The 22,824-nt window shown below is 42.3% G+C and overlaps 1 protein-coding gene across 1 annotated transcript; it reads left to right on the top strand.

The window, feature by feature from the left end:
- The first annotated feature begins 1,199 nt into the window (after positions 1–1,199).
- Positions 1,200–22,785, top strand: IFNGR1 (interferon gamma receptor 1). The gene is made up of 7 exons (XM_042939930.1): positions 1,200–1,429; positions 11,831–11,945; positions 12,648–12,811; positions 14,610–14,779; positions 16,915–17,101; positions 19,622–19,749; positions 21,666–22,785. Exons 1-7 carry the CDS (start codon positions 1,345–1,347, stop codon positions 22,224–22,226), a joined length of 1,410 nt encoding a protein of 469 aa, XP_042795864.1. The 5' UTR covers positions 1,200–1,344; the 3' UTR covers positions 22,227–22,785.
- The last annotated feature ends 39 nt before the right edge of the window (positions 22,786–22,824 follow it).

The raw sequence follows: 22,824 nt of genomic DNA, 5'->3' as shown, positions 1-22,824 counted from the left end.
CAAATGCAGAAATCTCCAGACCCAGCTGAATCAGACCAGTTAAATCAACCTGCATTTTAACAAGATCCACAAGTGGTTCATATGTTCATTGAAGTTTCAGAAGTCTCAGAGCTAAGGCATTTATTAATGTAAATAAAATGATCCTGTTAATAATTCCTCTCTCGTTTGTAGAGCATCTTTTTTTTTCTCTCTAAAATATTGCTTAATGCTAGCATAATCAGGCATTCTTTCACTCAACAAATACCAACCAAGTGCCAGACTTCAGGCAGACGGAGCTTACATTCTAAGAGGAGAAAATAAACATCAATATAGGAGAAATGCCCAGTAATAGGTGATGTGGTCAGGGAGGAAAGAGGGCGGATCACACGATGAGAGGTTGCTTAAGAAATCGCTATGTGATATTTAATTGCTGAAAAGATAACACAAGTTGTTTTTCCTCCAAAGATAAAGTAGTTCTCGGCCAAGTCAATTCGATAACGGCTGTCTACACAAACCATTTCACCACTGAAGCTTTAGCTTCCTCGAATAGAAATGCAGGGATTAGAGAAGGCCTTTAAGGCTCTTCGCGTTCTAAACTCTCAGGCTTCCAGACGCCTTGATGGTGAAGTCTAACAGGGTAAGGTTAGGATTGTGGCTGGGTTGTGGCCTCAGGAAAAGCTCTGCAACCCCAGAACACTGCAAAAACAGGAAGAATAATCGCGGAAGGTGGTGCCGAATCGAAAGAACGTAACCTTTGGACTCAAGTTCCTCACAAACCTGTGGGCCGTTGTCAGGACCACAGACTTCCATGCCCTTAAGGCCAAGCGTCCTTGGAACCGGCCTCTTCCTGCCTTCCGGTCCTAGGCTTGCCTACCAGCCAACGCCCGGTTCGGCACTAGGGGTCCTGCCTTCCCGCTCAGGTCCTGGTCCTCAGCCCCCCAGGCCGCATCCTGGCCCCGCCCCCCGCCCTCTCTTTTCCCCGCCTCCCGCTTCCCCACCCTGCCTCCTACTCCCCTCCCTAGCCCCCACTGCCCCGCCCACGCCCGGCTTCCCCGCTCTATCCCGCTGCCCAGTCCACGCCTGGCATCCCCTCCCTGGCTCCGCCTCCCTTCCCAAGGCCCAGTTTCCCCGCCCCAGTCCCGCCTTCCCGCCCTATCCCGCTGCCTGGCCCACTCCTGGTCTCCCCGCCCCCCGGGGCCCCTCCTTCGTGCTCTGGCCCCGCCTCTCCACTCTGTCTCCTCCACTGCTTGCGGGTCTAGCCTCCCCTTGGAGTGTTGGTCCTCTGGTCCGGAAGTGACGCGGGGGTCGGCTTGCAGGCTGGACGCCCTATTCTCAGGGCCGCACCTCGAGGCACCCCGGGGCAGCATGGCTCTCCTCCTTCTGCTCGTCCTCGTCTTCCAGGTCGGGAGTAGGGCTGAGATTAACGCCGCGGATCTGGAGCTGTCTTCGGGTATGTAGCTCTCGGCAGGGCGGCGGCCGGTGGGGGGGGGGGGGGGGGGGGGCGGAGGGGACCGGACTAAGGAATCTGGAAGCACGCCCCGCGCGGCCGCGTCCTACTTAGCCTCAGACCTCGCACCGGGTTCCCGGTCGCCCCGGAACGTCTTCGCGACCGCCGGGAAGGCCACGCAGGTCTGCGCCGTCCGCGGACTTAAGTTCCCTTTTTCTCTCCTCTTCCGTTGTTGCCGAAATGACAAAACTCGCCTCTCGGTCCTCCAGTTCTTTTAAGTCATTTTCAAATAAGTGAGTTTCCCGATCAGCATTTTGTAGACGGTGGCCAGCGCCCATGACTTAAATATTCTTAGGGTGGACCCAAAATCCTTAAGAGAGAATTGTTCTCTCTCCAACTGAGAATCATTAAGTGGCAGTGACTGGCCATCTTACATCTAAGTCTGCAAGTCGTGTAGTGCGTGAATTCAGGAGCCGATTTGTCAGGCTATGCGTCTCTTCACTTAGCTTAGTTCCTCCGAGCATTTTTTTTTTTTCCTCCTGCTCGCTGAGATTTCTCCGGAAATAAGTGCTGGGAATACGCTTTCCAAAGTTCGGTGTAATGGTGATTAGGAACTCCAGTGAAATCAGCGAATCTTTCCTGCAACAGGGTTAAACCTAAAATATCAGAAACCCATCAGTCTTGAGTGTCTGTTCAGTGCCCACAGTTAGCAGCTGCCTGGAAGGGGTCAAGGAGACCCACCCTCCTGCACCCTTGGCCAACTTTGGGTCCGAACCTCTGTATTATGACTTCCTCTGTGAGCTCCTGTTAGGTGTGCTGTATTCGTATCCAGCTGTCCTTTGGACTGCTCTATAAGAGTCACACAAACAAACAATTAGCCATTCCTTGGGACAGGTATTGTTCCAGACGTTGTCAATACAAAAATGGGAGTTACTCGGTTTCTATTTTCGAGGATCATGATTAGATAGCTAACAGTAAGTGCTGGGTACACACTGTTAACTTCTCATCCCATCCCGTTTTCACAACAACCATATGAAGTAGGTGCTATTGGCATCTCCATTTATGGAAGAGAAATCAAGGCACAAAGAGGCCTGCCCCACTTGTAGAGAGGTCACTGGTACTCAGTAGGGAGCTTGGCAGCTGGGCTCCAGAGTCCAAGTTTTTAACCACTCTGCAAACTGCCATTACCTAGGGCAGCTTCCTTGTCTACAAGGACAGTTGCCATATATTGTGGTAAGAGCCTGGACTTTCACACAAGCTACTGGAAAGCAAGATAGAGGCACCTGACTCTGACGAGGGGATTCAGGGAGGACTTCCCAGAGAAACATCACCCCAGAGTTGAAGCTGGAGCTGGAGGTAGAGAGAGACTTGTGTGTGCAGAGGGAGAAGTGTGAAACAGCATGTTGAATTAGTGGAGTACTAAGGGTTATCACTGTAGAATAGGTGTGTGAGGATACAAGGGAAGTTAAGATAGGGAGAGAGGTAGGAACCAGTTAATGAAGTGCATTGTCATGTGTAAGAGACAGCAACATAGCATTGGCTAACCTAGGCAAAAAAAAGAATTTATTGGCTTAGAGAATCCAAGCAACAGTTAGAAAGGCGTAGATGCCATCTGGGCCTCAGAGAGCTGAACCAGTCAGTCAAAAGTGCCAAGACACTCTTTTGCTTATTATTGACTCTGGATGTGGATACCTTTTCCTACTTGGCAGGAACCATGGATGTTGACAGCTTTTGGGTTTTGACATCTTGCAGCCTCCACCGTTCTGACAGAATCCCAGGGGAAGGCTCTGATTTGCCCAACTTGGTTGGGTCAGCCACCAGCTGGCATGGGAAGGACCATGTTACAGAGGCTGGTGGTAGGGGAGTTCCCAGAAGAGAAATAATGTTCCTGAAGGGAGTACTGGTGCTGAGCCAACAGAATAATATGCTCACTCACTATACCTTGCTCAAGTTGGTGGGCAGTCACTGGATTTTAAGAAGACAAATGATTTTATGCAGGATCAGTGAAGCCATTTAGAAGGACCGTTCATCTTACACAGTAGTTTGGGGGTAGACCCAAAAGAGGGAGGCCAGTTATGCCGCTGCTTAAGTCGGGAGGAATTGATGAAAAGGGCAGTTTCAATGGAGAAGAGATGCCAGTTTGAAAAACATTTAAAAGTCAGAGTCAGCAGGAGTCGGTGTTTGGGTGTGGGAAGAGAGGAAGAGGGTATCTAGGGTTCCTGATGTAGGTGGAGCATTAAACTATGTGCCACGCCTGTCTGAGTATGGCCCCTCCCGAGCCAGGCTATCTTGCTTTCCAGTAGCTTGTGTGAAAGTCCAGGCTCTTACCACAATATATGGCAACTGTCCTTGCAGACAACGAAGCTGCCCTAGGTAATGGCAGTTTGCAGAGTGGTTAATTAAGAATTTGGACTCTGGAGCCCAGCTGCCAAGCTCCCTACTGAGCACCAGTGACCTCTCTACAAGTGGGGCAGGCCTCTTTGTGCCTTGATTTCTCTTCCATAAATGGAGATGCCAATCGCACTCACATCATATGGTTGTCGTGAAAACGGGATGGGATGAGAAGTTAACCGTGCCTAGCACTTGCTGTTAGCTGTATAATCATGATCCTCAAAAGCAGAAACCGAGTAACCCCCATTTTTTGTATTCCAACACCTAGAACAATGTGGGCCCCCTTGTGATTACACAATTTGCATATCCTTGAAGCCAGCCCTGGGAGTGTCGCGTGTCTGCTCCCATAGGAACATCTACTCCTATGACCTTCTGTACCCCAGCATTTTGTAAACACAAGAGCTAGTGACCCCCCCCCCCAACCCTCCTTTTTTCAGTGCATTTTCAATACATTTGCCTAGATTTTTACGGTGTATTTCTCTAGTTTGTGCTGTGTTCCCTAGGCTTTTAAAGTTAGTTTAAATGTAAAGTCTCAAAAAAAATAAAAAATAAAAAAAAATAAAATAAAATGTAAAGTCTCCAGAGATTAGGAGGAAAACCCATTAGGACAACCTACTTCTGGCTCCTGGCTAGCTTCCTTGGCTCACCAGTGCCTGACACTTAATACACACTCAGTGTGTATCTTATAGCATTGAGTTTCACTGATATATTTAGTAGTTCATCTCAGATGAGGGAATCTGGCAGGAACAGGGAGGCAGGCAAGAGAATATAGCCAGTCTCTGCAAAATCTAAGTGGTTGGGAATGTATTGTGTTACAGTTATGGGCTTTTGTTAATATTTCTTAGGGAATGGATAGGGAGAATGAACCCATGTGTGCTGTCTAATGATCAGCGGTGTTTTGCTTTTCATACGGTTTTACCTATAAAAGTAGTATATATATTTTGAAGTGAATCAGTGTCTCCCTTCTTAGAGTTTTCTCTTCCACTCTGGGTATTACCTAAAGAGCACACTGTACTTTCGCACAGATATGGGGCTCTTAACTTACCTTCTCCACTGATAAAGTAGAGAAAGCCTCTTTTCTGACTTGAGGATAATGTTCTGGGTGTGCTTGAATTTTTCCTGATTTTCTTTGGATCCTATTTTTACTTATTTCAGAAATTCAGAATACTTACGACAGTGCATTCTAATTATATTTATTGAACAGGCTAATAGTTTTCTTTTTCAGCTTATTCTGAAACATGATCCGTATGGACTTTGAAAGGTCCACAGTTTGGTTCTATATCTAGGAAAACCTCAAGCTATCTAATACAATGTAGCAGCACCTTGTTATTATAGGAACTAGACCAATGCTTCAATGGTTCCATTTTAAGTGGACAGAGAAACAGAAGGAGAATTGAACCAGAATTAAATGAATTCTCGACAGGAAGGAATCCGTTTCCTTACAGTTTTCTTACTATGGGAGTCCCTTTATTTTGGGTTATCCCAACACATAGTAATCAGAATGGTAAATACCCATTCAGTCGTGTCCATTCCAAAGAAATCATTTCCTTTCATACATGGTTCAGATTTCACAGTGGCCGTCATATAATTGCGGTAGTATGATAAATCAGGTAAAACTACTTGAATTAGATGCTTGTGAAGTCATCAGCAAATAATCATCTCCAATTCCAGTTCATATATGGAGGTCATTTTCTTATTTTATTCAACTATGACAAAAATGATGCTTCAGTAGCTTTTCTTAACTAAAACCAGCAAAACTTTACAGACTGTCTTGCCTTTAAGTAGCTTCTCTAAGCCTTTGTTCTTTCATTGGTAAAAATACGTGTAATAATCTCAACTCCCTCGTACAATGGTTTGTGTGGGTTAACTAAGACAATGCATAATAAAGTGGAGCACATCCGACTCTTGATCTCAGCTCAGGTTTTGATCTCAGGGTCATGGGTTCAAGCCCTGTGTTGGGCTCTGGACTGGGTGTAAAGCCTACCTAAAAAAAAATATATATATATATATAATTAAATTTAAAAAATAAAGAAATCAAACTTATCCATTTCAACTATGAGAAATTTAAAATAGGCTCAGCCGCTCACTTGTTCTAGATGAAACTGAATAAATGGGAGCCTGTGTAAAATCCTGCATTTCAGGTCAGAAAGTGGCTGAGCAGATGTTTATTGGATAAGCACTAACTGGGTGGTGGTTTGAGTAAAAGATCTGGGGGGATTTGGGGTAATTATAAATTCAGCACAAGCCACTAGTTGATATGTCCATCTGTTTAAGAAGAAGAGGAAGAATAGTATTTCATTCATGTCTGTCGTATTCTGGGTTCCACAGCTTAAGAAAGAGTGAATGATAAAACCAGATCCGGAAGACACACAGGAAGACGAGCAGACTGCAGAGATATTAAGAGTATTGATCGTATTGATCCAGCTGAGGAACTATTTTGTAGAGAGTAATAATTTTATTATGGACAATAATTATTTTATTATTTGAACTCTTAGCTCTGACACTTTTTTTCCGAAGGTATAAGAAAGCAACAGAAGCAGAAAACAGACTGTTTTTGTATTTGTTTCACAAAGTGATGGATGATTCAAAGCCCGAAAAGACAAATGTTTGAATTAAAAAAATGTATTTATTTTCATGTACAAAACTTTTATGAACACTTGAAACATGTGCAAGAAACATGTGCAAGAATTCTTAAAATGTCTTTATTTTTAAATCTAGAGGATGCTGCCTGGGCAGCTGGGTGGCTCAGTCCGTTAGGTGTCCGACTTCGGCCCAGGTCCTGATCTCACGGCTCATGGGTTCGAGCCCCGCATCGGGCTCTGTGCTGACAGCTCACAGCCTGAAGCCTGCTTTGGATTCTGTGTCTCCCTCTCTCGCTGCCCCTCCCCCACTCATGCTCGCTCCCTCTCTCTCTCTCTCTCTCTCTCTCTCCCGGAAATAAATAAGCATTAAAAGAAAATTAAAAAAAAAATCTAGAGGATGCTGTTATTTGCTAAGAGAAAAATTTGGAAGGCATTAAGAAAATAGCCATTTTGGGGTGCCTGGGCGGCTTCATTGGTTGAGGGTCCGATTCTTGATTTCTACTCAGGTTCTGATCCTGGGGTCATGGGATTGAGCCCCGCATCGGGTTCCATGCTCGGCATGGAGCCTGCTTAAGATTCTGTCTCTCCCTCTGCCCCTTTCCCCTGCTTGTGTGTACTCTCTCTCTCAAAAAAAAGGAAAAAATTTAAAAAGAAAAAGAAAATAGCTATTTTGTCAGCTCTATACACGCTTTCAGGAGGTCATCATAATATATTCTGGAAAAGAAATGCATAAGTCTTGATTTGGTATTTTTCACTTTTTTCCCCTGAATTTCTCATGTCATTTTTCAGTTTGCAATGAAAGAAGAACCCTTTGTAAAAACATCTTACATGCGTATAAGACCCCTGCATGTAAAAACATGCAGGTGGCCCTGCATCTTTCATTTGGGGAAAGTGTTAGAACTTTTCTCTGACAGTTGTTCATTCACAGAAGGGTCTGGATGCTTTCATCTGGAGCATTTGTGTTTGACCTGTAGTGTCAGATGGCGTAGAATCCCCCAAAACAATTTAATTCCTGACCCCTGTATCTTTCTTTATGCTTCTCAGCGTGTCCTTCCCGTAGGGAGGTTGGCAGGCAGATTGTCAAACGGATGTCTTCAGACTGCAGAGCTCTGTTCTGCCTTAGATGTGCCCGTCTTTTATAGTCTTTGCTGCTGTGTTCACATTGGTGAAGAGCTCCTGTGGCTGTCGCTTTTTCAGTCACGGTGCAGATGCTGTTGGTGGTTATGGAATGGGGGGGGGGGGGGGGCAGGTGCAGCCTGTACTCCGGTTAGCATCCACGCAGAAGAGACCTGGAGATGTCTGTAGTTCCCTGCTTCCCCTCTGCTGCTGTCCCCAGCAATCAGAACAGAGCCGTTCTGGCTTTTGGTCTTTGGTGACATCCCCATTGCCCTGTTTTGTGGTGCTGCTCCCTCACCTGCTGATCTCCGTCAGTTTTTCTGTCCTCCTCTTGCTCTTTTTCCATATCCTGTCTCTCCCAGTTTATCAAGAGGAAACAGTTGATTATAACCAGAACTCTCCCTTCCCCCCCCCCCCCCCCCCCCCAGCGTGATAAAGAACTGATTCTTCTTTCCTCTGTTTAGTTTTGTTAAATCCCCTAAGAGGCATCCTGGGAAGCAGATTTTAAAACAGCTGAAGTTCATTCTGGGTCGTTTGTAGACACAATGTATCAAATAACTGAATCCATTTCCAAAAACAACCGGAGTCCCAGAAAGCTAGTTGGGCATTTTCCAGAGAGGGAGAAATCCGTAACATTGTTCAATTTCATTAGATACTCTAGTAGGATCTTTCCCTAAACTCTATAGATAATCCTCATGCTGTTTCTCCACACATTTTTATTGATAGAAGGTAAATTTCTTATGAATAGAAATTTGCTGTAAGCCTTCATTATTTTAATTTGAATGTATAACAGTTTAAACTTTAGGTCACAAAATTCTGAAACGAGAAAACTACTCATGGCTGTTTACTGTACGAGTTTGGCAAATAATGACAAAGGCAGATGTGTAATAACCACACAGTTTCTCTTCTGGTAGCATTAAAACCACAGGTTACTTCCGAGTTTCTCCTTTACTATAATGGTAATGCCTGTCTGTTACAATCCATCGGACCCTCCTCCTTCCACTACCTGCCTGTCTTGATTGCTTTGAAAGCTGTGACTTAAGCCCTTATTCTAGTCTAACCAGGGCAAGCTTCTGCTTAAATTATGGGAAACCCCATTTGATTCACATTAAAAACTAATCTGATATACACATCCACTGTTCTGTGTGGTTTTATAATTATGATTCAGTAACTTCTTAAATATAAATGCACTTTACTTAATACTCTTATATAGGTTGGCTTCTATATGCATGTTTCTCAAATACAGGAATCTCAGTTGGAGTCTATACAATTTAAAAGTCATTCCTATTGGGCATATATATATATATATATATATATATATATATATTTTTTTTTTTTTTTTTTTTTTTTTTTTTTTTTTTTAAAGAGATTCAAAAGGCAGTGAAGAACTCACTTTTACTGGAAACTGGAGGAAGTCAGGTCCTAGTTACCAGAGGCAGAAAGCTTAGCCACGCTGTGGGCTTTCAGGAACAGGGAGTCTGTAGAATAGGAAATGTGCCTGGTGCCCGGCACAACCTGGCGGGGAGGTCTCCGAGCAGTGCTGAAGGTGCCACGTGGTTTCTTCTTGCTTCTTAGAGTAAAATGCAGGACTAGAGAGAGTAGTCAGGAGAATGACTGTTATATAAGAACCAGAACCTGGTGGTTTGAAAATTCTCAGCCTCTGGAGAGGCAAAAGAGGCGGAAATTAAGCAATGGCTTCTGAGAGAATTTCAGATTCATTATGAGTTTTCTTAGCATCCAGTACCTATCTTAGGTTGAAAATTAGGTGTATATGTGTGGATATTATTTGATATTAATGTTGAACTGAACCTGGGGCGGGGAGTGCCTTGTATTTCCTTCTCAACCACAGATTATACACTGTTTGAGACTAGGTCGTTTCATGAATTAAGGTTCAAGCATATAAAAACATTTCTAAAAACCTAGAAAAAGAAAGCTTCGGTACCCCCTGCTAAGTAGGGTCATGGTTGCTCTACCAAAAAACAAAAGAGAAGAACCAGGGCTAAATCTGGCAAGGCCAGTGCTTTCTGGCTCATCTGCAAGGAAATTGCTTAGAGAACCAAAGATGATAGGTACCAACAGCTGTCAGCTGTATTTCAGGAAGAGCAAATGGAAAACTTGCAGGTGTCTGATCACAGGCTGCAGAAAGCGCATACGCAGGATAAGTATGTAGTATCTGAATCTGTGAGATACCTCCCAGCTTCATAATCTCGACCTTTTGGCACAGATTGTCACACTGTTTAATAAGTAATATGGAAATTAGACATTTTGGCAGTAATCAAAGCTATTCATTGCGGGAGAAGCCATGAAAAATATATTGGAGTATCAAAAATATTCTGTTTTTAAATCAGTTTTTCCTCCTAAATAATAAAAAAAAATTACGAGTACCCTACCACTACATCCAGTAGTGAGAACCAAAAATGTCTCCAGACAGTGCCAAATGTCCCTTCGGGGACAAAAAAAAAATCATCTCATTGAAAACCACTGATATCAAGGAAGAATATAGCCAGAAAAGGGGGGGGAGGAAAGACCTTAGAATTTAATTGTCCATAAGTCTGTATTATTTACCTAAATAATTCTTGATCCGTGTTCTGCTTTAAAAAGGTAATACAAGTGTGAGGGGCGCCTGGGTGGCTTGGTCGGTTGGGCATCTGACTTTGGCTCAGGTCATGATCTTGCGGTTCGTGGGTTCAAGCCCCGCGTCGGGCTCTGTGCTGCCAGCTCAGGGCCTGGAGCCTGCTTTGGATTCTGTGTCTCCCTCTCTCTCTCTGCTCATCCCCTGCTCACACTCTGTCTCTCTCTGAAAAATAAATAAAGATTTTAAAAAAAGATAATACAAGTGTGAAATAATTGAAAATTAAAGCAATGCACCAGCTTGGATTTGAATATTGGAATTTTTGCTTTGGGAAAAAATCTAGGAGGTGTTTCCTTTAATAGTAAGGAAATACCTTATATATGTGAAATTAACACCTCACGTGACAGATCAGGAAATCTGAAATGACTAGCAGTATAGCGAAGAAAGAACCCACACTTCCTAATGTCCAGCCCAGGAAGTATTTTTCTTATTGGAGCCCATCCACGTTATACAACCCTAAGTAATCATCATTATCAGCTGGAGTACCTTTAAAAAAAAAAAAAAAAAACAACACTTTAGATCTCAGATTTTTTTTTTTTTTTTTTTTTTTTTAAGTAGGCTCCATGCTCAACGCAGAGCCCAGTGTAGGGCTTGAACTCATGACCCTGAGATCAAGACCTGAGCTGTTATCAGGAGTTGGACGCTTAACTGACTGGGCCACCCAGGCTCCCCTCTCTTAGAATTTTTGAGGCTGATGATGACTTATGTTTGTAAGCCACTGCACTGACCACATTGCTATTCATTTATTTTAATTGTAATTATATTATGTTTAATGGTTTTCCGATAGGTTGGATTGAATAATCTTAAAATTGAGGTCGTATCACCAACTCTGTATCTTCATGTTCGCTCATAAAGAAGGGAAGGGTGGGAGAGAAGAAAGGAGAAAGAAAAGGAGGAAGGGAGGAGATGTATGTGTATGTTTGTTTTCCAAGGGGTGGTAGACAACAGCCGTCTACACTGAGCAGGGGAATACGTGGCTGCTTTTCATAAATAGTAACAAGATGTTAAAGTGACTTCTGCCTGTTCTCTCATGGGACTCCCATGTTAGCAAACCCTTTCTAAAATGGTTTAAAAGAGCAAAAGGGAGAAGAAATATTGGGCGTGTTTTGTGAAAAGCCCTGCACACCCCAGAGAGCAAAATGTTAGTGAAACGCAAGTGGTGGATGGCTCCTTCAGGCCGTTATTAGGCTGCTATTCCTGGGCTAGAGACGAGGTGCTGAACGTGTGTAACGATACCGAGTAGAGAGTTGAGAGCCCGGATGGTATTTTAGACTGAAATTGGCCATCGCTTGGGGTAGCCAGCTCTCTAGACGTTGAAGGCAATCTGTGGTATCAAATATAGGAAATGCTAGTGATTAAACGAATTCAGGATTATTATTACAACCGGTAGTACATCTGTTCATAAAAACTCCCGAAACATGAGAGGAATTTATGGCCTTTACGATACTTGTATTTCCCGTGTATCCCAGGGTTGTTTCAGTAATTTAAAGTGAATCAGAACTCTGTACATTTTCCAATAAAATTAATTTTTATACATCTCAATTAAATAATTGTACAGTCTGTTCTGGCAAATTCTACCTTTCTTCAAAATACGTATTCGGCTACCATGGCTCTTTGTGAGGTTTTCTAATGTTAATGTTAGTTTCTTACAATTGCCCATTTTACTTTTTGAATCTCTTACAGTGCCAAAACCAACGAATATTGAAATTAAGGCCTATAACTTTAATACTGTCCTATCTTGGGACTACCCGACCATGTCACAGACCCCTGTTTTTATCGTACAGGTAAAGAACTATGGGTAAGTGTTAACTCTTTTCATCCTTTTTATTCTACTTTGCCTAGGTCTTTGTACTTTCCATGACTGTGTTTTGCCCCATCATCTTCCTTTCCCATGTGGCAGAACTTCCTAAACTGCTTGTAGACTTCCAGAAGCTCTAAGGACGCAAATTAGTTATTTTCACAAGATTTCCTGCCTTTTAGTTCTTCTTCCTGTCAGATTCAAGTAGAGGAGTCTCAGCAACTTTCAGAATTTTTTTAAGGCATGACAAATAAAGCTTAGAATTCATATTAAAAGTGAGGTCATCTTACTTGCCATAGTGAATGTGTTGTTTAGCAGAAAGATGAGAATTTCAGAACAATTTTAGGAGTTCCTGTTAAGAGTCTTTGTAATGTGTTAGGTTCTGCAATCAAGTAATGATTATCGATGTTAATAGAATCTAGAATTGTTTAAAGACCAGATTTTTTACAATTACATATGGAATGTACTTTGTTCAGGTGTTGTATTTTGAATTGAGCCTCTTTATTGTAAAGGAGTTTATAGGACTTCTAACCAGAGTAAGGGCTTCCTCCTTTGTCTGGCTTCTCTGTCCTGTTCTTACTTAGCTCTTTCGACCAGCTACCAGCTCCATGCTGTGAGTGAAAAGCAAAGCACAGACAGAGATGATTGAAGTGTACAGATTAACAAACGTTACCCTTGTTTCTTTACTCGTCTTCATTTTAGGGAGGCAATCTGGGTTGATGCCTGCAATACCTCTCATCATTCTTGTAATATCTTTTCCGCAATTACCGATCCATCACTTTCTCTCTGGGCCAGAATTAAAGCTAGACTTGGACAAAAAGAATCAGCCTATGCAGAGTCCAAAGAATTTATTTTGTGTAAACAAGGTGAGTAGAATTTTGAAATTTGAAAATACTGACACACATCTTCTGTATGTATTTGCTTTTATTAGCACTTGTTAAAAATTATCGCAATGCCCAGGAAACCTTTGGAAGAATTTAGGGAGTTTGTATCTTCCTCTTTCCCTGAGCTCCACAAAATAGGGCTGAGAGGTGCCCATCACTTTGCCCCGTCTAAACCATTGCATTTCTACTCCCTGTAAACACGGATCGGTGCTACCCTGCTGGGCTCTGCACCGGCCTCCCCCGCTCCCCTCCTCCAACGCTCCTTGCTCGGTTACACTTACCGAGGCCAGGGGCACCTGCTCTCGTTCTTCCTCCGTGTGCCCAGTCCCCAAGGCCCTTGGGAATTTTATATACCAACTTAATACATTAAGAAATTTTAGATTTCTGCAGTCTCCTCAACCCCAGTGATTGTCAGCCCTTTCTCCTGCCAGCATCACATCCCCATGGCATACCTGATCTGAGTTATGACTTTAAGCTCCAGAATCTTCAACACCAATTCCTCTTTTCTGATTGAAATCCTACCTGTAGCTCTCCTACCCTCACTTGTGGGTAAAGAAGTGATTAATCATGTGACTCCTCCCTAGTCTTCTAGGCCCTTGTGCCTTGCCATTCAACTTCTCTCCCTTCTTCAGTTGCCACGTGTCTTTCCTTCCACTATGGCCTTGATTCTGCTCCTACGCTTCAGCTGTGCCTACCCAGTCTCTTCCATTGGCCCTTCCTCCACTTGCCCTTGAAATAATTTTATTCCCTCGAGTCCATGCCTTTGTCATCTGTGAACTGTACCCATCTGTATATCAGATTTTTCCCACACAGATTTATCAAGGGCACACTATGTGCTAGAAAATATGCCAGGCCCTGAAGATAAAAATAAACCTGCCTGGTACATGGTAAGTGTGCAATAAATATGTGAAGAATAGGTAAATGGCTCACCAGCAAAGTCTCGAGCATCAGGGACACATAATAAATATTTGTCAAGTGAATAAATATCTGGTTTTGATTTTCACTATAAAAATTGAATCTATTTAGCAAACTTTTATAAGAGCCTCATGCCAGACATCTATAGGTGTTGGAGGTACAAAGAGTTTCAGTGAGTGTTCAAAGGTAACTAAAATGCCTTTTCTGAAACATTTTTTAGAGAACAGGTTTCCTTTTTAATCTACCAGAACCAAAGGAAAAGGAAAAATAACAGAGCTTCTATTATGGTAAGGTTTTTTTGTTTTGTTTTGTTTTTTTACCAGAACTCAGGACCAGAGCTCATGACCCAACTGTTTGTTTTCCTTTAGGACTAGAATTTAAACTGCTAAAGAGAAGTTTAGGTTAGATAAGAATACTTCCTGCTTGAGATTAATTAAACATTTATTAAGAACATTCATTTTTTTAAATTATTTTTTAAAAGTGTTTATTTATTTTAGAGAGAGAGAACAAGCAGGGGAGGGGCAGAGAGAGAGGGAGACACAGAATTCGAAGCAGGCTCCAGGCTCTGAGCTGTCAGCACAGAGCCTGACATAGGGCTTGAACCCACAGACTGTGAGATACCATGACCTGAGCCAAGATCAGATGCTTAACTGACTGAGCCACCCAGGCACCCCTTTATTAAGAACATACAGAATATCATCTAGATCTTTGTGGAATGGTTTAAACATGATCCTGCTTTAGAACAACAACAGAAAGACTAGGTTGATTGATTTTGGCAGTTTTATGCAATGTACTATAAAGTTCCAGGGGAATACTAATTCTGCATTTTTTTTTTTTGTCCCTGCCCCCCCTCCCCCAACCACAGGGAAAATTGGACCACCTGAACTGGGCATCAGAAACATGGAAAAACACGTCATTATTGACGTATTTCACCCTTTAGCTACTATAAGTGGAAGGGAGCCAGTAGCCATATATGGTGAAGAAAATTGTTACTCATTCAAGTACGAGGTGCATCTGAGAATAAATGGAAATGAGGTATGTGTTTCTATTTCGTCTTTTCCAAAATGGCAGATTTTCTGTTGCTCACGCGAAGTTGTTTCCACATGTGGTGTAACAATAGTAGAATGCTTATGAACATTCAGACAAGACTTACAGATCATAGACCTTACCATAGGTTTTGTTAAGAAACACGACCTAGGGGCGCCTGCGTGGCTCAGTCGGTTGAGCATCTGACTTCGGCTCAGGTCATGATCTCACAGTTTGTGAGTTCAAGCCCCGCATCAGGCTCTGTGCTGACAGCTCAGAGCCTGGAACCTGCTTCGGATTCTGTGTTTCCTTCTCCCTCTGCCCATCCCCCTCTTGTGCTCTGTCTCTCTCTCTCTCAAAAATAAATAAATAAATGTTAAAAAAAAAAAAAAAGAAAAGAAAAGAAACACGACCTAAACGAGTGCTGGTGGAGGGAACTGGCTTGGAGTTCATCACTAGCACTGGTGTCTTTGCCTCATTTAACAGCATGGTCCTGTTTGAGGATCTTAAACCTGTTTATTTCTGCCCTGGCAAAGTGAGGATCATTTTAATCTTTTCCTCCGCATTGGTAGTGATGTAACGTAACATGAAGCTGTGATCGGAAATCATTGTTTTGGAAACAAAAAGTGGCAGTACTGCGGTGGGGATGTACTTGCATTCTGGCACCGGTGTGCAGCCCACGCCTGGACTGGAATTGTGCTAGTCCATCCACTCTCCACGGCACTGCCGCTGCTTTATTTAATAGTGTTTGTCAAGCACATGCTCTGCGTGTTCTAGACAAACCTCTGGTGATGCGCGAAGCAGGGAAACAAAGCAGGGAGGGGGGAGATGGGCAGCAGCGTTGGGGGCGCTTGTGGTCTTCGGTAGGGTGGTTGGAGCAGGGAAGGTGTTACTGCGGCCAGTGCTGGGGAAGGTTAGGAGGTGAGTTCCACGGGCACGTCTGGGAAGAATGTTTCAGGCAGAGAATCTGGCAAAAGCACACTGGGCACGTGAAGAGCAGCAGGACTCAGCAGAGCCCGGGAGCGGATGAGGTCAGAGGTCACTGGGGGGGCCACATCCGGTGGGGCACTGGAAGGATTTGACTTTTATTCTGACTGAGGTGTTGTGCCTCTGGGAAGATTTCAGCGGGAGGAGTGACATCTGACTTAGATTTTTAAAACTTGACTCTAGATGCTTAGCAGAATTGTCCTCTTGACGTGCACATCTAACCATAGTACTTCACCGCCTGAAACCCTTTAGCAAATCCCCACCAGCTACACAGTTAAGGCCTGAATTCCCTCTTGTGGCGTGGCCTGCGAGACCCTCGTGATTTGGCCTCTTGCGTCCTTTCCAGCTTTCTGTCTCCCCGTCCCTTCTCACCCAAATTGTATTTGTGCTTTGGCGAACTGCTGTTGTGTTCTTAGTTCCCTGCAGGTGCCGTGCTCTTTACGGAATGCCCTTCTCCGCCCACTCACCTTTGGCAAATTTCTACTCATTTTCCAGTGTTCAGCTGGCATTTCATCTCCCCTTTGAAGTCTTTTCTGACACGGAAGACTGTTTGCTCCTCTGTGTTTGGATATTCCCAGTTCCATTAACGGTCCCCCTTGCTCTACTCATCACTCACATTTCTTTCGGCTCTGGCGGAAGTTGTTTGAGGTCAGGTACTGCTGTCCTACCTTCGTGTCTTCAGGCCCTACCTGGCACAGGTGATGCGCACACTTTGGCGGAATGAATGGTAAACTGCCAGAGACTGCCTCGGTCCCTTCTGTGTACCACGGCCAAGAGCTGCTACAGTCTTTGCGAAATACCTTTCTTATTCTTCCTACAGATGGGTTTATAGCTCTCCCCACCTGTTTCTAGCACTACTGGAATGGGACTAATGAACATTTGCTGGTTTAACAATGACCAGTGAACATTCTTGCTATTTGAGTTTTAAAATTTATGATCCCTAAAAAGAACATTTTACTGGAGACATTTCATAATGCTGTATTGAAACAACAAAATTGACTTACTATTTGATATCCACAACGCTATTTTCAGACATGGTTCAACTTTCATCCCATATATTCTCTTCAGGGGTTTGATCAGGTAAATGTAGGTGATTTTGTTTGTTTTTGCAGAATAAAAGAAGCCACACATTTTCACTGTCGTTTGTTCCCATGCAGACCTCATATAAAACGGATGTAGAGGAAGATAATTGCAATGAGACTCAGTGCTATCTAACTGTCCCAGTGTCCTCGTTGGATTCTGAGTACTGTGCTTGGACAAAAGGATTCTCAGAAACATGGCTTGTTACAACTGAACAGTCCAAAGAACTTTGTGTTACCACTTTGGATGGCAAACACATGGAAGGCAAGTTTCTGCTGGTTTTGTCCTAAATACAGGGAGTGATGAGCGAGCTAGGTGTTGAAAAGAGGCAGTTTCAATAAATCTCTGTTCGTTTAAAAATATGCAATGGTTCCATTCCTCAGAGAAGTTCAAAAGTACAAATAAGCTCATTTCTCAGGCATTAAAAGATATAAAACGGCCGATTAAAGAAAGCCACATGATGACCTTTTGACCTAGGAAAGAAAGAAATACAACACCTAAAACTCCGTGCACTTTAGGATTACACGTAGTGACAGAAGTCAGCTTAACTATTTCTACATGGCAAGGTGTTATGTACCCATTACAGTGTTCTTTGTGGGGGTGGCAAGTTTAAAAACTGAATAGCAAAAATATTCATTGGCTTATGTGATGTGAACTGGATAAATACTAGAAATTAATATCCAAAAATATTGGTAAGTTTATTTAAAAATAAGTTTATTTCATCATACTTTCTTTGTGTGAGGGGGTACATATAATAGAACTTTAGGACTGACATTCTCAAGGGGCACCTACCTTAGCTGAAATTAGGGCCGTTCTTTGCAGTTATGAAATTTAAATGTTCATTACGGGTAATTTATAAAATCTAAAAAGCGAGAAGAAAACAAAATTATCGATAGTTCTATCATCCAAATATTCAGTTACAGTTTGGTGTTTTTTTTTCCTCATCCTATTCTCTTTTTCTACATAGCTGTGATCATATTGTATAGTGTATATAATTTTGTGTACTGCTTTAAGTATTTATTATAAGTATTTTTCCATTTTATTTCACATACTTTATTAATTCTATTTTATAATATCTTCAGACTGTTTCATCATGTAGAACATGTATTCTATTTAATGTTCCCCAATTTTGGACTTTTAGATTACTTACAGATTTTTTCTATGATAGATCATGCTTTGATAACTGTCTTTGTGTATATATGTTTTTTTCCAATTGTCAGCCTGTTTTTAGAACATATCTCCTGGGAACAAAAATTTTCTGTTACAAGTACCTTTCTGAAGAAAGGGAATCTAGGCTGAAGAACTAGACCAAAGGCCTAAAATTTAATATTGATAACTTTTATTTATTTATTTTTTATTTATTTTTTTTTAACATTTATTTATTTTTGAGACAGAGAGAGACAGAGCATGAATGGGGGAGGGGCAGAGAGAGAGGGAGACACAGAATCAGAAACAGGCTCCAGGCTCTGAGCCATCAGCCCAGAGCCTGACGCGGGGCTCGAACTCACAGACCGCGAGATCATGACCTGAGCCGAAGTCGGACGCTCAACCGACTGAGCCACCCAGGCACCCCTAATATTGACAACTTTTAGATCATTAGGACAAGGGTTTCAAATATGTGACTTAAAGCAATGCAGTGCATTTTACACTCTCTTGGATTGTGTGGTTTTGAAAAATAAAGTTCTTACTAACACACAAAATTCGAAGTAATGCAGATGCCTTAGATTTAGTTTTCAAAAATGTGATTTATAAACTGGCTGGCACGGTGACCACATGGTGGCACCACTGTGGCTCAGTTTCCCTGCCTGCCTGGACTGTGCTTCTAAACACAGCGCTGATGTTAGTTATGTCATTATCTGATCTTTACTGCCGTAATAACTTTGTTTTTTCCACATCCTATAAAATGTGTTATACAAGCATTCCCTTAGTAGCAATTTCCAGAGTCGCTGTTCCAAAAAGGTAACTTTGAAATCGAAATCAAAGGTAATAAGATGCCGGTAGAGAGGTCAAACACCACTGTGATCTGTAGAGGACTGTTCATTTGAAAGAGAGGACTGTGCAGCTAGAACGCAGAAGATTGTGCTTTGAAAATAAAAAGCAGCATTAGAGCAGAATACACAGCAGTGATTATAAATGTGCTCTGAAACAAATCTTTCCCATTTTATGTTTCTTTTGCCTTGTTAATGGAGAGAAAACTGTAACTCTGGAAACACCCTATATTCAGGGCATGAAGAAAACTGTTATGAGGGGCGCCTGGGTGGCTCAGTTGGTTAAGCGTCCGACTTCGGCTCAGGTCATGATCTCTCAGTTTGTGGGTTCAAGCCCCACGTCGGGCTCTGTGCTGACAGCTCAGAGCCTGGAGTCTGTTTCAAGAGCCTGGAGTCTGTTTCAAATTCTGTGTCTCCCTGTCTCTCTGCCCCTCCCCCTGCTCACTCTTTGTGTCTGTCTGTCTGTCCGTCTCTCTCCAAAAAAAGTAAATGTGAAAAGAGATTAAAAAATAAAAAAGCAAGAAAACTGTTACGAAAAATCTGTTCTAGCCACTTTGCATCATGAAGGTATGGTTGCAGAAAGTGGAGAATCGCAGAGCTGGAAAGAATCACCTTGGTCTCTAGGACAGGCTCCTGAGTCTTTGGTCACCTCACCTGACTTCTACGGCAAGTGCTCTTTGCAGTCCGGACCATATTAGTCACCTGACGGGCAAAGCACTAAGGCTTTATAACTATTTCACAGATACAGCAGCATTCCATCTTAATTCTAATTTGTGATTTTTCCCTTTTTTTTTAGATTCTGTTTGGGTTCCAGTTGTTGCCGTTCTCTTCCTTTTTGTAGTTCTCATCGTGGTATTTGTATGTTGTTACACTAAGAAGATTAATCCCTTTAAGAGAAGAACCATCATGTTACCAAAGTCCCTGGTAAAATATTTAAATATTTTTCTTTAATTGTATACACTAACACGTTAACTTGGACCTTTTTGATAGTTGTTTAATTTTTTAAGTAGAATGATGTTCAGCAGCGTATCACCTATCATCAATCACTCAATCTAACACCCATCCAAAACCCCATAATTTTTACTACACATCGTGTGCTTTCGTATATGCACAAAACAAGAACACGATTGGATAAGTCTGTTAAGGAGCTTCAAGAATAGTGGGAGAAAAAGATAAGTATCAGTGAGTGAACAGTGTTCAAACACAGAGCTTTCCACACAGGCCAGCAAGGACTTCATCCACCTTTGGAGGGTGCTGGTTAGTTGTGGCCTTTCTAGAGGTGGTGAGGCTTGAGCAATCTTGATGGAAAGACAGGAGTTTATGCAGGTACTGAGGGACAGTATGTGCCAAAGCCCAGCATCAAGAAAGCATGGCGTTTGAAAATCTCAAAATACAGAAACACTATTGTTATGGTTGGACTGTAGAAGAAAAGGCGGTCACACATGAGACTGGAAGTTTCACATTTTAATGTCTAGTATTTAAAAGCCTTTGTGTGGACGCCTGGATGCCCTGGGTGCAGTTGGTTGAACGTCCCGACTTTGGTTCAGGTCGTGATTTCACGGTTCGTGGGTCTGAGCCCTGTGTCGGGCTCTGTGCAGACAGTGTGGAGCCTGCTTGGGATTCTCTGTCTCCCTCTCTCTCTCTGCCCCTCCCCTCCTCGTGGGAAATAAATAAACAAACATTCAAAAATAAACATGATTTATTTCTCTCAAAAATAAATAAACATTCCAAAAATAAATAAAAGCCTTTATGCAATGAAAAGCCCATTTACAGGTAACAGGATCGTAGCTACTTGGATGAAATATAACAGGAACAATATCCATGATACGCAAAGGAGACTTTTCAATTTGTATTGAAAACACCTTTCTCTCAACAGGAGAGAATTCACGTGTGAATTCTAGTATTTGTCCATACTAAGTAAGTAGTTAAGTAGAACGCAACCTTGCAGTCCACAACTTTACACGCACTAGAGAAGGAAAAATAAACCTGAATATTCAGTACTTCCACTAGTAGTAAACTGGTGTAAAGTGGGAAAAGTAATCCAGCGCTGGTGGGAAGGTAAACATATAATGGGTAGAAGGTGTAGGAGTGTCATAAACGTGCCACAGCCTTTGACTTAGTAATTCTACCTTTAAGAAATTATTATTATTTTTTTTAATGTTTAAAAGGCAGAGAGAGAGAGACTGAGGGAGAGAATCCCAAGCAGGCTCCTTGCTGTCAGTGCAGAGCCTAACGTGGGGCTCATTCGCATGAACCACAAGATCATGACTTGAGCCAAAAAATCAAGAGTCGGACACTGAACTGACTGAGCCACCCAGGCGCCCCAAGAATTTATTCTTATAGAGCCGCTTCATAAATAAAAAGATGTGTAAAAATATTCACTTCAGCACGTTCCATAAATCATAAAAATAGGAAACACTTCAATATCTACGATTAGAGAAATTGCGTTAATCAATCAGGATAGAGAAATCAGGAGGCAGTGAAGATTATAATAAAAATTGTAATTATGAAGGCGAATGGTGAGAATATTCTATAAGTAGGTATTCTCCGGCTATAGATGTAATGTGCATACGTGTGAAGTCACATAGAAAAAGCAACATGGACTAGTTGGATGGCGGATGACTTTTTAAAAATTCTAAAAACTTCTTCTTAATCTTAATATAGTATATTTTATTAAAAAGCAAGAAAAGGCAACCACCAGATGCCATTATATTATTACCATAAATATACCATTTGGTGGTATATTTCATTGACCATTATTCTTAGAGCATTTCTTTCTAAGGATGTGCACTTAAGTTTAATAATTCATTATGTTTCATCATTTATTTTTCTTCCCTTAGCTCTCTGTGGTGAAAAATGCCTCTTCGGAGACAAAATCTGAATCGAAATGTGTATCACCCATCACCTACCAACCGATTGTCTCAGAAAATGAGAAGATGGTCTGGGAAGAGCAGTTGTCTCCAGCGACGATTTCAGATCTGCCCGCTGAAGACAGTCTGGAAAAAATGGGACAGCACGAAGAACTACAAGTGGTGACCCCTGAAGGGACTATTTCTGACATGGCTCCTGATAGCCCTCAGACCCCGGTAATGAGAGAGAATTCTGTCCGTTCAAATAGTAACCAGTCTGAAACCTGTGTTGTCGCTTTAAACTCCTATCACTCCAGAAATGGTTCCGAGAGTGGCACTGTGGAATCGCAGAGCTTCTCGGACTCAGAATTTCCCCCAAGTAGTAAGCCTGAAATAAAGACCGAGGAACAGGAGCCCGTAATGCTGAGAAACACGACCACCTCCTTTGGTTATGACAAGCCGCACGTATTAGTGGATCTGCTGGTGGATGAAGGCGGTAAGGAATCCTTGATTGGTTACAGACTTACAGCAGATTCCAAAGAGTTTTCCTGAGATCAGAGAAGATGCGCCATCCCGGAAGGATCTACCTTTTTCCCCAGACGGTTTTTCTGCCTCGATTTCATGAAGAGATCATGATTTGAGAAGCCGTTTCTTTGTCGACATTCACCAAATACAGTAGTATCTTGGTTTACATAAAGGGCAAAGAGCCTCTGTGGCACTGTCAGATTTGGCCCGAAAACCGCAGAAGCTGTAAAGAAACAAGCCGTTGTCACATAGGAACTTTTCCATCCAGCTTGCATTATCAGCGAACACGCTAAGAATCCTGCTTCCCACGACAGTGGGTGAGATGCCTCAGGTCCTTTCTAATCGCTTCCAGTTGTAAACTAGTTTCGTTTTGTTTTGTTTTCCTTTTCTGTGCCCTAGCATGTTATTTGTTTTTGCAAGTCTATGTCCATAGTATTTTTAAATGCTCACTTTGAGAAGAAATCGTGAAAGTTTTCCAAACGTGAATTCAAAATCTAATTCCAGTCAATAGACTTCATAAAGAATATGTAAATACACACATGTATATATTTTGTATGGAACGTTGTATTTAGATATTTGTAAATAAAGTATGTTTAAAATTCATTTTTGTACTCATTTATTCAAG

The sequence above is a fragment of the Panthera leo genome, chromosome B2, assembly GCF_018350215.1.
Source record: "Panthera leo isolate Ple1 chromosome B2, P.leo_Ple1_pat1.1, whole genome shotgun sequence".
In the NCBI taxonomy this organism is placed as follows: Eukaryota; Metazoa; Chordata; class Mammalia; order Carnivora; family Felidae; genus Panthera; species Panthera leo.
Note: the sequence above shows the minus strand (reverse complement) of the source record. Positions and strands in the feature narration are given on the sequence as shown.